The sequence below is a fragment of the Juglans microcarpa x Juglans regia genome, chromosome 5D (assembly GCF_004785595.1).
Source record: "Juglans microcarpa x Juglans regia isolate MS1-56 chromosome 5D, Jm3101_v1.0, whole genome shotgun sequence".
NCBI lineage: Eukaryota > Viridiplantae > Streptophyta > Magnoliopsida > Fagales > Juglandaceae > Juglans > Juglans microcarpa x Juglans regia.
Window position 1 is genome coordinate 19,686,257 of NC_054602.1, and position 15,219 is coordinate 19,701,475.

Sequence of the window (15,219 nt, forward strand, 5' to 3'; positions counted from 1 at the left end):
TACTATGAAATGAGAAGAAGCAAGGGGTAGTTCATTAAGGGGTATTTTACCAAATTTGAGTTTGGTAGCTGCCCAACGCCAGACGGTCTTGGAGCTGATTGATTTTTAGGGCTTTCCAGTTTTTGAAAGTTCCAAGGATGGTTGAGATATCTTGGATGATGCACAACTCTTTAGATATTCTTGAATTTTGTAAATGGATATGATCACTACGAGGGAAATTAATTTGTACAAGCTCCAAACAAGTTACACACAATTTCTATGTTAAAAAGTGAATTATTCCATATTAAAAAGTGTAAAAAAATCGTGGGACCTATTTTTTTTTATAAAAGACATAAAATTTGTCTATTTGAGAATGAGAAATTCTTATTGCAGTCCCCGAATGGGGGACTGCAATACAGTCCTTTAATGAAACGCAGCGTTTCATTAAAGGAAATGAAACACTGCGTTTCATACAATCCTCAAACCCATACGAATTTGAGGCGCTGCGTCTGTTCCAGACGAAATGAAACGCTGCGTCGCCCCAGACCCATCGCCCCTTCACCCCTGCTGGTTAGAGTCCCTTCATCGCACTAGGACTGATCGAGCACACCAAGCCCATCGTAAAGAGCGTCGTCGCCGTGCCCAAGCCCATCGCGACGCCATCGCCATCGCCATCGCCGAGTGCCGTCGCCGTGGTCATCTCCATCTGCCGCGAGCATCTCCATCTTGGTGAGGGATTTCTATCTCTCAATTTCAGCGGTAAAATAGTGATCGATTTTCTCTGTGATTTAAGCTATTTTTTGGTTTGTGATTCGCTTGAGCGTGAATCTTGAATTGATATAGCTTGTTTATAAATTTGTGTTAAGATCTTTACTTGGTTGTATAAAATATTTCTACTTCTAGAAATGCACTCTACGTGTTTGTTAAAATTTGTGAACGGGTTCCATATGATAATTTATGCTTGAAGTGTATGTGTTTTTCACTTTCAGACTTGTTGAAGTGTAAGTGTATATAAAACTATTGGATTATGAAGGCTTATTTCCAGTGGTGCTAAGGATCAGTTTCTTGAAAACGTGTTAAGGATCAGTTTCCTGATTCCAAAACGTGAAAACGTGTTGAGGATCAGTTTCCTGATTCCAGCCCAGCCATCCATGCACTCGTACCTCAATATTAAGCATCTGCTATACTGGTGAAAAGCCATTTCAGGAACAATTAAAGAAATAAACTTTTAGATGAATTGTATCAACTTTAGTTGCATTTCACTCTAATTAACAATCAAAGCTCAGATAAGTAAAACATCATCATGGTCAGATTATTTTCCCTATATATGCCTTTCTAACTTCCTCATGGAATTAAAAAAAAAAAAAGGTCAAAAAGAAAGAGAACTAAGGAATAGAGAGGAAGAAATGGTTAGTTGTATTTAACTTGAACCCCAAATTGATTCATATTTAACTTTCCTTTGTGGCTACATTTTTTTTCTCTTCCACACTTAGTTTATATCACTGCTAGTCTGCTACAACTATATACAAAATGCCCAGACTATGGTTTTTTTTTCTCTTTTTGTCAAAACACTCAGTGCTGGTGTGCATAAAGATTCACACTCTTTTCATTCAACCATGGGTCATTATTCAAGCACTCTTCATTCTTCTATATATCATGTGTTTTAATATATCTAATTTTTTATCTGATGTTTAGAATCTAGACTTTTGCGCATCTAATATATTTGATACGCAATGTCTTCATCGCATTCTTCATCTTCTTCGAATCATACTCCAAAATGTCTATGCGGAGAGATGGCACGTTTAAAATTATCGAGAACAACAAAAAATCCAAGCCGACCTTTTTATTCTTGTCCAAATTACAATAGAGAGGTAACATTAAAATAATTTGTGATTTCATATATTGTTGTATTATTTATAATTTATCACACTAATTAGATGTTTGTTGCAGGGAAGGTCATACTGCAAGTACTTTTTATGGGCAGATATTGAAGTAGAAAATGAAGGAAAAGTTGTGTGCGAAAGAAAATGTCGACTCTAAAAAAGAGAGGAAGAACTCAAAAAATGGGAGGAAGAAATGTCAAAAAAGGTCAAAAAGAAAGAGAACTAAGGAATAGAGAGGAAGAAATGGTTAGTTGTATTTAACTTGAACCCCAAATTGATTCATATTTAACTTTCCTTTGTGGCTACATTTTTTTTCTCTTCCACACTTAGTTTATATCACTGCTAGTCTGCTACAACTATATACAAAATGCCCAGACTATGGTTTTTTTTCCCTTTTTGTCAAAGCACTCAGTGCTGGTGTGCATAAAGATTCACTCTTTTCATTCAACCATGGGTCATTATTCAAGCACTCTTCATTATTCTATATATCATGTGTTTTAATATATCTAATTTTTTATCTGATGTTTAGAATCTAGACTTTTGCGCATCTAATATATTTGATACGCAATGTCTTCATCGCATTCTTCATCTTCTTCGAATCATACTCCAAAATGTCTATGCGGAGAGATGGCACGTTTAAAATTATCGAGAACAACAAAAAATCCAAGCCGACCTTTTTATTCTTGTCCAAATTACAATAGAGAGGTAACATTAAAATAATTTGTGATTTCATATATTGTTGTATTATTTATAATTTATCACACTAATTAGATGTTTGTTGCAGGGAATGCCATACTGCAAGTACTTTTTATGGGCAGATATTGAAGTAGAAAATGAAGGAAAAGTTGTGTGCGAAAGAGAATGTCGACTCCAAAAAAGAGAGGAATAACTCAAAAAATGGGAGGAAGAACTCCAAGCGAGGGAGAAAGAGCTTCAACGTGCAAGGGTACAAATGCATAAATCGGAAGATGACATCCGAAATGATCGGGATGAGCTTCAGGGTGTAATGAAAGATATTAACCATACAAGCATGCGACCCTGCGTGTATTGGGGACTTGCAATTCTAATATTTTGTTGTTGGATAGGATCAAGAACAGTGTAAAATTAGTATAAGTGTATATCAAACTGTGTAATGTTGTTAAGTAGGTTGTAATAGATAGGTTTACAACCTTTATCAATATTGTATTATTCAAACCCATCAGCCTTGTGAACATTATGAATGGTTATGAGAAGTATTTTCCTTGCACTATATTTCATGTATTTTGTTCTACATTGAATAAAACCAATGAGATTATTACTTTGAACTAACACTTTAATATAAGCATTCAACACTTTGATCAATCCTCATTCCGAACAATAATAACATATCTCATACCCATAACATTTCAACCAAGTGAAATGGTATAAATATCCAATGTTACAAAAATACACCAAGTTTACAAGAATACAAAGTAGAGTTATACAGATGAAGTTATGATCTTTTCTCAACATAACAGTCTACAGCGTTTTCAATTCTCAAATACTTTGATGGGGGCAGCAGTCTACGATGTCTTTCATAAATCATCGAGAGGGCCAGGGCATGCGAAGTTCACCTGCAAGTAGTTTGAAATATTTTGTAAAACATTATGCAATACTCAACATTATTTGTTCAAAATATAGACAAAAATGAATATTATTTACCATTTACCTGAGAAATAACGCTTTGTTGTGTACCAGGCAACTGCGAAACAACAGCTTCTGGTGTGTCGTGCAGTACTACCGATTCTGTGGGGTTTAATACGTCTTCCATCCGTGATTGGGGCTACATTTGAATACATAAACAAATGACATAACTTATGTATAAATTTGTTAAAACTATATCAAAATCACATTATTTAAATATTCCGTACATTCTTTCTTTGTCGCTTGCCACCAGCTTTTTTATTTTTGGTTTGTAACTTCTCTATTGTAGGTTGTCTCCTCTTTGATGGGGGCCTGCCCTTGCCTCTAACAACACGAGGGCTCAACACTTTCTTCGAACTTCCAGTTTCGGCATCAATGGAAGCATGAGTGCTTGCAACTGTGGCCTGGGGCTTCGATTTAGTGTAAATGTCATTCATTGCCTTCAACTTCTGTGTCATGTCCAGAGAATTATCTTCGTTTTCACATGCATTTGTAGCTACTTGGTAACATAATTTTATCAAACCAGAGTATCGACTAGCAGCTGGTTTACCACTCAAGTCATCGTAACTGCTTCGAATGAGACCATATCTACGTTAAATGTCCTTCCTCCACCTCTCCATAATGTACTTTTCCGGCAACACTTGGACATCCCTTGCTGCAAAAATTGAAAGAATGTGCCTACATATAATCCCTCTCATCTCAAATAGTCCACACATGCACTTGGCCTTACACTCATCTTCATTGAAGTACGCCTGCAAAGTTGACTTCTTGATGTCGTCTTCAACTACCCTTTGGTCATTAACTTGATACGTGGTAATTGCCCCTTCTGTTTTTATGACAACACAATGAGAGTAGATAATCCCCATTACTTCTGACTACACTTCTTTAAATTTAGAATTCGTGTACACAGCTTGAAATTTTTTCTCCACGGGTAAATGAGATATACAAGGGACTGTGCAATTGAATGAGTGGAAATCCGCTGCCATCTCATTCTCTACTTTCTTCCTCAATGCATTGTCGAATTGATCAACGAATTCTTTCAACGTAGTCCCTGAATGTACATATCCATCAAAAAAGGCATTTATGCTCTCACTCCTCTGAGTTGTGCTCATCCCAGCCCAAAATGTATTTTTCAGGTATACGGGAACCCAATACATTCGCTCACTATAGAGACTTTGAAGCCATGCATTTTCCTTCAAATTGTAAGTATTAATAAACACCTCCCAAGACTTCTCAAACTCGTCAGAAGTTTGAGAATCATAAACACATCTCTGCAATGCACTTTTCAACCCACACTTAAATTCAGCAGGTGAGCCCAACTTCTCTGGTAGTTTTCTCATTATGTGCCACAAACAGTATCTATGCCGGGTATTTGGAAAGACTATTGCAATAGCATTTTTCATGGCCCTGTCTTGATCAATGATAATAGCTTTTGGCGCCCTCTCATCCATACATTTCAACCAAGTGTCAAATAACCAAACAAATGTTTCAGTATTTTCACTTGATATCAAACCTGCTCCCAGCAGTATTGACTGTCCATGGTGGTTAACACCAACAAACGGAGCAAATGGCATGCCATATCTATTTGTTAGGTATGTTGTATCAAATGTCACAATATCCCCAAAATAATCATATGCTGCTCTACTGCGTGCATCAGCCCAAAATATATTTTTTAATCGACCCTCATCATCCAAATCCATTGATGAGTAAAACCCATCATTCTTATACTGCATCCTCTCAAAATAACCACGAAGTGCATCAGCACCTCCTTTGCCAAGTCTAAGGTGTCGAGCCTTATCTATATAATTCCTTGCATCTTTTTCAATAAATGGAAGTTTCTCAAAACCACCAGCCTCGACAACCAATGCGTTAAAACTTTTGGCCATACCTATGTCTGCCTTGTCGTTAATATCTAACTGCCTCTTCACAGAATCATCAATTGCTCGATTACATCTAAAAAATCTTGCCTTTTGTGGACTTAACCCATGGTTATGTGCATTGCAGATAGTAGTTATACGTAAGACACCATCAGCCAAAATTGCATTAATTCTCGCCTTACAATCAGTCTTCGTTGTCGGGCGTGGTTTAGAAATGTTGGTAATACGTTTCCTTGCCTTACCGCCACGAGCACACCCAAGTGTTACATATCTAACACTCTCATCATCTTCCCTTTTACTTCTTTGGGTCATTATGTCGAATCCAGCCTATCTCCCATATTGCTTGTAGTAGTAAATGAGTTCTTTCTCAGTTTTAAAAAACATCCCAGGAGTTGGTTCTGAAACCCCATCAGCATCATTTCCTGGTGTTGGTTCTGAAACCCCATCATCATCATTTCCCGACGTTGGATCTGAAACCCCATCATCATCATTTCCCGGCACCCCATTATCATCATTTCCCGGCGTTGGCTCTAAAACCACATCATCATCATCATTTCCCATCAATACAACATGATTATCAATCACTACCTCATCATCTCTCACATTTGGGGTATCCATATAATTACTGCTTTCTGAAAAAAAACAGTGGTCGCCTAGTAAATGTGCATTCTTCCCCTTTCTCCATCAAGAACAATCTTCATATATTTTTGAAGCACAACATGAGAGTAAAAAAAAAATATATATATATATATATTTAAAGCACAACAAATTAACACTCCCATATGTTAGTAGAAGCAAATGAAATAGGTAAAATCATTTATACTGTTTCTAGAAATAATCTAGTTAAATCTTGTTTATCTACTCTCATTTACTTCCACTAAAATCTAGTAGAAGCAAATGAAATAGGTAAAATCATTAACACTCCCATATCCAACCCCCCATTACTTCCACTATCTACATGCCACAATTATCCAACCCCCCATTCGGACTGGGCTCTATTTATGAATGAGAGTAGATAAACAAGATAGTTGACAAAAAATGGCATGTAGATAGTGGAAGTAATGGGGATTAGATAGTCTGTTTTTATAATTGTGGCATGTATATAGTTGACAAAAATTGAGAGTAGATAATTGTGGCATGTAGTCTATTCCCATTTTTCTTTGATCAATTATCCTTGCCCAGCCCAACCCGTAAAACCATCCCATTGTTTAGCCTTTTTTACATGCACAAACCATGGTCTTTCTTTTGCTTTTCTATAAAACAAAGTGTAGACTCAGCCTACAATGGGATGTCTGGTACTTTCCCCAGACTATACAAGCATGCGAGCCTATACTGAGCTAAAATCTCAATTGAGCTAAAATAAACAAGTGCATAAATAAATATGCAGGAACCTCAACTGAGCTAAAATCTCACAGTAACTATACCCCTATATTTATACAAATTGTACATACTAGAAAAAGTTGTAGTCTCGGTAAAACAATCCATACTTTCTTAAGTTCACCAATTACATACTTTCTTAAGTACACGAAAAATGCTTAAATCGAATCAATACTCATAATTCAGATTCCAAGACGAAGCCATTTATTGCACGATTGGAACTTGAAAACGATGTAGCAAACAAAATGCACGGTCGAGAAACATAGACCTGATCAAAGTTTTGATTCTTCCGCCTTTTTATTTCTAATTTTGTGTGTATTGTATTTGTTATAATACAAACTAGCTAAAACTATGTAAATAATAAAGTGCAGAAAATTCAGAAGATACCAAGGAAATCGTCGGCAGTCGATGGTGGAGAAGGCCTTGGCGTCCGTCGATGGTGGGTTGAAGGTGCTCTTCTCGATGGTGGAGGCTGCGATTCGTTCGGGCATGCACGGAGAAAACCCAGAAGAGGGAAAAACGTGGGAGCAAGGTGGAGGCGTGTGATTTGAATTTGGTTTTTGGTTCAGATTTAGGTTGTAGAGAAAAGGGTAATTTAGTCAATTCACGGATTAAAATGGGGATAAAATTGTAAATTCGGCACTAGGACTGCAATACAGTCCTCTTAAGAGGACTGTATATAGAACGACTCTTTGAGAATTGTACGTAGCATTACTCGGGTGCTTCTTTTATGGCTTTTATGGCTAAAAGGGCGGCAAAGGCTTCTCATTGGCTCGGGTGAAATGTATTGACAGTACTTGTTTTTGCAAAGATTAAGGCCCCTTTGTGGTTTCTTCAATGGCAGCACAGGTGCTCTCTTTTTCTCGCACCACCACATCTTATGAGATTCAGTCTTCTTGTTCTTTTTGTTCTCCTTTCTTTTCTGCCCATAAGGATTCATGCTCCCTGAAAATGACGTTGACAAGCTTGACAAATTTCGAAGGATCAGTGATATCTTGCTTGTCAGTATCAGAATGAATGGGTTTGGGGTCAATGATGGTTAGTATCCAGCTAGGGATTGGTTGTGCTGCCAAAGAGTCGAGCGGCCACATTGATTGTCTCCAGGGGATTCTTGTGAGTGGGCACTTGAGGAAAGAGGTTCACTACACTAGTGATATCTTTCTCCTTCCTACATATGGTGCATATCAGCTCTTCTTGAGGAATGTGTTGCCTCGTTTTTTTTCTCTTTTTTGGTGGGGAGGGTATTATTGGCTACTTTCCATACCTTTGTGATTCCTGCATGTTGGGGGGCCGTCAGTCACGGTAAATGCTTGTGGGCTGATTTAATCGATAAGTTTCCTGGAGATGCTTGGTATCCATATGATTTTGTCAAGCTCCGAATTGGCGTCTGTTTGGGAAAGTGGGATTTTTGGGATTTTATACTCTCACCTTCCTCTTTCATATATTTTTTTTGTAACGAGTATTATGCATTGGCTCAGGGGAAGAAAGTACAAGAGTGAGTGTTACAAACTTTGGTAGCGAAGCTTGTGGCAAATTAATTAAAGAATTGAGGAAAAAATCGTTTATTGTTAAAGCTTTGAACACTAACTAGTTTAAAAGAACGAAAAAGAAAATGACAATGCTTAGCCTTCATATTAAATGATTATTTTCCCTTATTGCTTCTCATGCTTGAGTTGAAATAAACAATATATTGGGACGTTTGTGTCTTCCCGCCGCACTATATCTGACGGCTCAGACCCATTTGTGTTGGTGAGCTTGCTTACAAGCTCATCGGAAAGCAAGAATATCACGGTTACAAGCATTTCCTTAAAATGAAAGGGTAAACAACAACTTCATTACCAACCTGGCCAATGACTGAAGTTGGTGATATGAAATTTATAAATGACTGTCTTTCTTGACTGATATTTTCAAATATGGATCCTCCCGATAAGCTGAATACGGTGGAAGATCAAGAGCTGCCTCTGCAACCCTCCTGTCCTCGTGAATCTTAGCTATCAGGCCCTCGAGGGATGGAAAATTGGCCTATTACATTCCACGCACCAACTGTTGGCATGAGAATGGAGGAACAGCAGGACTTGAAAGGGGTGGGGGAAGGGAATGAATTACAAAATGTAATCAGATGCAATAGTACCTCAGGTCGTATGTAACCAATGACGACGAGATGTAATTCCTCACCGTAGAAATCTTCAGCAAAATCATGCAGCAACCATGGCTCCTGCATCATAAACTAGATTTAACCAGGCAAAAGAAAAAAAGCAGGGGGAATTTAAGAGGCTACCATTCTAGTTACACTCACTATAGTCTTTTCCGTGTTGTCAAAGTATGGGTTCCAACCGATACTCATAACCATTTTAAAAACACCTCTGGTTGATAGTCCAGCCCAACCAAAGTATACCCCAGAGGGGTGTTCTGAAAGGAGGGCTGAATAACCTTCAGTGGATAGATTTGCTGAAAATATAAAGAACTTACAATATCAGCAAAATTATCAAGTAAAAGGAGAACATAGAATATATTGACATGATAAAAAAAAAATCTCTATGCTCTCAAGCTCAATCAGAAGGATTCATTGGAAGGAAGAACAAAAAAAGGCCTCAGGTTAACTAAAGTAAAATTAATAGCTTTTTTTTTTCTTGATTGGCCAAAATTAATACCGAGTTCAAAGCACAAAATATTCAGTCAGTCAAATAAAATTTTTATAATTATATTAGCTAAATGAGACGGAAGGAAAGTAATCTTTGGGGTTCTTACACACCTGTAGGAATTCCTAGTACCTTTGAGCCACGGCCATATCCCTTTATTACAGGGCCACCAATGTACCAAGGTTCTATTGGTAAGGTACCCTCTATCCCTGCAACAGCAAATCAATACTTCTGTTAAGAATGGTTGATACAGATAGGACTAACTAAACTTGGTTGAAACAGAGGTAGAGAGGTATATACAGTCTTGAAATGGAGGCAGGCCCCAATTTTCAGGTTGCAAATCAAGCAGAGAATTGATCACCACATCTGCCAACGTGTAAAGATGGGATTGTTTAGGAATGGACGGCACAGCAACCACTTCCATTCCAGCAGCCTTACCTGCCGTAATGCCTGGTCTGATGGTCAAAATATACAAGAATTAAAAAAGAAAATATAGAAGAAAAATATACAACACATGTGAAACAAACTTTTGTTCACTTTTTGGAGGGCTGACCATTTTTTATTCCTAGTGCAAGATTTCCTAGAAATCGTATCATGAGATAATCTTACGACAACCAATTGTACTGATTTTTGTTGCAGGTACACAGATCTAAACATGTCAAACACTAAGAAGTTAAATAGTGATTTCCTAGAAATCATTTGATGAGATAATCTTATGACAACCAATTGTACTGATTTTTATTGCAGGTACACAAATCTAAGCATGTCAAACACTAAGATGTTAAATAGGATACACTGAGAAAACTTTTAATAGACAATAATACTGGTGGAATAGATACAAACTTTTTTTATAAGATATCAAATGAATTAACAAGAAGAACTGGGGTAAACATTCTGCTTGCCCAGGAATTGTTAAGGAATTACCACAGAGATCAAGGAACACCCCGGTGTGCTCTTAAAATTGGTTTACTATTAAGATTATGAACTAAGTTTTCTTAAGTACTTTGAGTATTTGGGCAAAGGCTCTTGTATTGAATGGAGATAATCTTCTGTAACGCTCCAATGGAAAACCTAAACCACACGGCCTATACTCCAAAAGGACTAGTCAATGATACAATTGGAACTCCATTGGAACATTATAAAGAGCAAGAAAGTCTCTTTCCCAAACAATGTGAAATCTCATATACCATTTACCCTTATTCTTATCATATGGGGTATCACATCTTCATGATTTGCTTTTAGCCTATTCTAGTTCCTAACTTGTATTTAAGTGTTTTCTCTTGTATACTTCCTGTGTACTTGGACTATGCTTATTTACTTGTCAATAAAATATTCTTATTACTTTATAAAAAAAAAACATTATAAACTAAGCCAACATCTTGAGAGATCATAAGTACATGTAAAATTAATGCTTTTCTATGCATGCTGAGTGTGTGCAACCTACGTCTTAGGGGATGCTTGGGAAATGAGATGAGATGAGATGAGATGATAAATCTGTGAATAGTAGTGAAAATGTTTGAGTTGTGATGTTTTACAGGGTTTTCAGAAATGAGAGAAAATGTTGAATAAAAATATTATAAAGTTAAAATATTGTTAGAATATAATTTTTTTAATATTATTTTTGTTTTGGGATTAAAAAAAGTTAAATTGTTTTTTGTGTTTTGTTTGGAAGTTTGGAAAAGTTGTAATGATTAGATGAAAAATTTGAACATTTGAAATTGAAAAGTATATGTTTTGAGTGATGTTTGGATGTTGAGATGAGATGAGAAACCATCTCAACATCCAAACAACCCCTTGGAAAAATCAAAAGCTTAAGAGAAAATCTCTCACATTATGAACTGATGCAGTCTTTTGAGAACCAAAATGGCTGTGACTTGTAACAAATTAATGTTGAACTTTTTTTTACAAGTACAAATTAGTGTTGTACGTCAAAAGCTGAAATAACCAATCTAAGTAATAGAAAAAAATACAAGTATTAAGACATGAGAAGACACTATTCGTGAATATATCTTTCCTTCCATATTAGCAAAAGGAAAAATGAAAGGGAAGTTTGACATTCAATCGCATAAAAAAGGCAGCATTCAAGGTTTTGTGTCGGGCACCCCAGTGTCAACTTAATTTTTCTATCCAACGAATAAATCTATATGGTGATTTAAACTGCGTGTAAACCAAGGGCAAATCACTAAAAGGAAACAAACAGCTAAGGCCAGGATAATACAATGAAAGGACAAATTCAGAACTTCTAAAATAATAAGTCAGGCCACTTACATAGAATCTTCAATGACTAGACAGCTGGAAGGATCAACATTTAGCCTTTTAGCTGCTTCAAGGAATCTTAGAGAGCGAAACCATGAAGTTAGAATATCCTACTAAATAAAGAAGTCAAGATAAAAAGAAAAAAAATAGTAGTTGCATCTCACATTTCAGGAGATGGCTTCCCAGATGCCACTTCGTCACCACCAATGATGACAGAGAAGGATTCCTTCCACCCTATATTCGGAAAATTATGATAAACAAGCTCAAAATTAACAAACACAAAACAAGATTCCCTTAATACATGTTGCAAGCAAGTTCACAATCAGGTTGCATGAAGTTTTTTAGGTGTTTCTAAAAAAAGATACCTTGATGAGAAGATATTTTGCTTTCTATGTTTGACCTTGTAGAGTTTGAAGCTAACGCCAATGGGACCCCATGACTGCTGAAATGTTTAATTAAACGATTGGCACCAGGGAGTGCTTTGATGTTGGACCACCTAAAGTGACAGTTGCAGAAGACACTTAAAAGTTTTCCATGAAAGATTAAATGCTTGTGCACATAACAGTGAGAAAATTAGTAGCTATGGTTTTTATCATCAGGAAACCTAGTGAAAACAAAATTACACATTCCAAACATAAAAAATAATAAGAAAAATTAATGGCACAATGTAAATTATGAGTAGCCAAAAAATAATCCAGACAAGTCAAGATTCCTAGTATTTCCAAAATCATGGAAAATAATTTTTTTTTATCAGTATAAAATCATGGAAAATAATATACACTAAATAGGAAAAATATGAGTGAAATGGATTTGACATTATATCATAACATCTATAACACCCACTTTTGACCAAATCCTATTGAAAAAAAAAATGCTAAGACTTGCTTGAGCCTTCTTCTCTGACTTCAATGTCAGGCTCCACTCGAGGAACTAAGACTACACATGGCAAGAATAGTCCAGTGATTACAAAAAAATAGAAACAAAAGAAACAAGAAGTCATCATTTACAGGATGAAAACTGCCATAATGCCGACAGAGAAGAGCCCAGAGGCATGAACAAAAAACTTGACATTATTCTGTATGAATAAACTGCCAATTTTGAGAAGAAAACCACTTTAAATAACTATTTAAGAGACAAGAATTCACGTTTGGTGGATTTTTCTCACATCTATAAGTTCCCATCGACAATTTTAAACAAAAACAAGATATGATGCAAACTCTACAGCAACACTCTTTTCAGATTGTATAGAAAAAGTATTTATATTTAAGATGAAAACTGGAAAAGTAACTGTGTGGAGTATTCTGGTTCTTAGCTAGTTATTTCAAGTGGAATCCCCCAATTATCCCAATTAGTGATTCTGTACTTTTGCAGTTGAAGACTACTTTAAAAAGTCAAAAAGGGCAATTGATACTATAGAAGGCATCTCATACCATACCATAAGAGCTGGGTGTACGTGTGGTGTAGATTCAAAACTCTGTACTTTTGCAACTTACAAATTTATTATAAAAAAATAAAGAAAAAAAAGATTGAATTTGAATTAAATATTTGTGCCTGAAATTCAGAGGCTTCCACCATTTCTAAGGGCATATCTATCCACCATAAGGGATGTTTGTCCTTAGAATCCGCAACCATATAGGCTTAAGTTATCATGCACTTGATTTTCAAGCGCTTCTTAACCAGATTTCTTTTTATGACTATGCATCTAAGCATTTGCTAAAAGTGTAATAGAAATTACTTATCAGAGAAAAATGGGTTAATTTCTGAAAGAAATTGACTTGGAGTGCAAGGAAGCTCATAATCTTCCACAACAGCAGCTGCAGCCTGAAATGGCGTTGTTCCTGCCATTTTATGAACTTCTCTCCCGTCCCATTGCTTTCCATACTTTCCCAAAAAGCCTTTCAAAATCTCACTTACAAGCGCATCTGTCAATTACGTAAAAAGCATATATATTGACCAAGAAGAAAACAGGCATTAGAATCAACAAAAAGCATTCAGCTATTTTCTTAATCCATGGTTGCATCAGCATGGGAGTGAGAATCAGGAACAGTCTATAGTATGAATACGAGGATCAAATTCGCAAAGAGATAGCAACCCTCTGTTAAGGAAGCCCATATTTGAAAGTGCCTAGCAATAAGTCTTTTACGGAGGCAGACAAAGCTCGGGCATGCAACAAATATTATTTTGATGAAAAGGAACCCAGACACTATCCAATCACAACATGTCTTTTACACGGTTAAGCTCCGGACCTGTGTAATGTGCCCACATGACAACAATCAGGTAAATCATACGCTTTTCACCAATGAGACATGACCCCTAAAAATATCTTTGAGCCAACTCCTAGGGGTTAGCATGCAACAAATATCTTACTCTGCCTACCCGTCCTCGCAATCCATACACATTTAAAAAAATAACAGCAATAAGCATGATGATAAATAACAATAATTAAAAAATGAAATAAAATTACAAACGACGTTAAGATTATACTGACCTGTGTTAAGAAGGGTTCCATCCAAATCAAGGATAACACAGGATGCTAACTTCTTTAACGGCTTTTCAAGCGACATTTTATCGATAAACTTCCCAGTTAGAGATATGCTCTCACTTCTGCAATCCATATGGAAGTAACACAAAAACCACTAACTCAATACATCGGCAGGAAATCAGAACCCAATACCAAAATTTCATACTGGGATGCAAATTTCGACTTTCTTTAACCGTGTTTTCTTGACCAGGATCTCACATAACTGGACTCAACATGGTCTTATCCAAAAGTACAAATCGATGCTAATAGTTCTAATGAGTCAATTAGAAAAACCTGCCAATCCAGTCGTCGATCACCAAAGAGGGAGTCGGAAATCACCAAGAGAACCCCAAAAACTGCCGATTGAAACTCTCCCACCACAATAAGTATCTACGCCGTGTGTCTTTTCTACTTCTTCAGCCCTCTGCCTAACGGTACCTAAAAGGGTAGGAAATCATCTGCTGTCGTCGCCCCGACCTACTCCAATCCATCGCATCTTTTCTCTTTTGAGTGATTTTCTGTTTTCCATGGCCGAAGATTCATATGGTATCTTTTCTCAGAAACAAAAAATGCTAGCATTTTCAATAACACGAAAAGTGTGCAAATAATATTTTTTTTAAAGTATTATTATTTTTTTTCTTTTTATATTATATATATATATATATATAATTTTTTGTATAATATTATTTTTCTATAAAGAATCAGTTCCGAATCAGAAAACTAGGAAACCGGCCCAACTAATCCTATCCGGTCCAGTTCGGACTGGTTTTTCGATCCAAAATTACACCCTTAAGTCTGCATGATATGATGACGTCTGCTCCGTAAAGTATCAACAATGAGGTCCTTGTTTTTGTATAGAGTTAAATTAGGATATGTTTAGATAGTGAGATGAGATAGATTCTAGATAAAAGTTTAAAATTGAATAAAATATTTTTATAATATTATTTTATAATATTATTATTATTTTGAGATTTAAAAAAGTTAAATTGTTTATTATATTTTATATGAAAATTTAAAAAAAGTGT

The 15,219-nt window shown here is 36.1% G+C and overlaps 3 protein-coding genes across 3 annotated transcripts; all 3 read right to left on the reverse strand.

Annotated features, from left to right (window-relative positions):
- Positions 1-3,415: 3,415 nt before the first annotated feature.
- Positions 3,416-4,390, reverse strand: LOC121265787 (protein FAR1-RELATED SEQUENCE 9-like). Its single transcript, XM_041169455.1, has 4 exons — positions 4,152-4,390; positions 3,752-4,091; positions 3,550-3,663; positions 3,416-3,454 (listed from the first exon to the last, which is right to left on the reverse strand). The coding sequence occupies exons 1-4, from the start codon at positions 4,388-4,390 to the stop codon at positions 3,416-3,418; spliced, it is 732 nt and encodes a 243-aa protein (XP_041025389.1).
- Positions 4,391-4,399: 9 nt separating this feature from the next.
- On the reverse strand, positions 4,400-5,713 carry LOC121265788 (protein FAR1-RELATED SEQUENCE 5-like). The gene has a single exon (XM_041169456.1). It carries the CDS (start codon positions 5,711-5,713, stop codon positions 4,400-4,402), a length of 1,314 nt encoding a protein of 437 aa, XP_041025390.1.
- Positions 5,714-8,410: 2,697 nt separating this feature from the next.
- Positions 8,411-14,731, reverse strand: LOC121266019 (bifunctional riboflavin kinase/FMN phosphatase). The gene is made up of 11 exons (XM_041169707.1): positions 14,534-14,731; positions 14,162-14,277; positions 13,409-13,595; positions 12,039-12,169; positions 11,838-11,907; positions 11,686-11,751; positions 9,718-9,872; positions 9,531-9,626; positions 9,075-9,226; positions 8,910-8,993; positions 8,411-8,800 (listed from the first exon to the last, which is right to left on the reverse strand). The coding sequence occupies exons 2-11, from the start codon at positions 14,235-14,237 to the stop codon at positions 8,654-8,656; spliced, it is 1,164 nt and encodes a 387-aa protein (XP_041025641.1). The 5' UTR covers positions 14,238-14,277; positions 14,534-14,731; the 3' UTR covers positions 8,411-8,653.
- Positions 14,732-15,219: the final 488 nt, after the last annotated feature.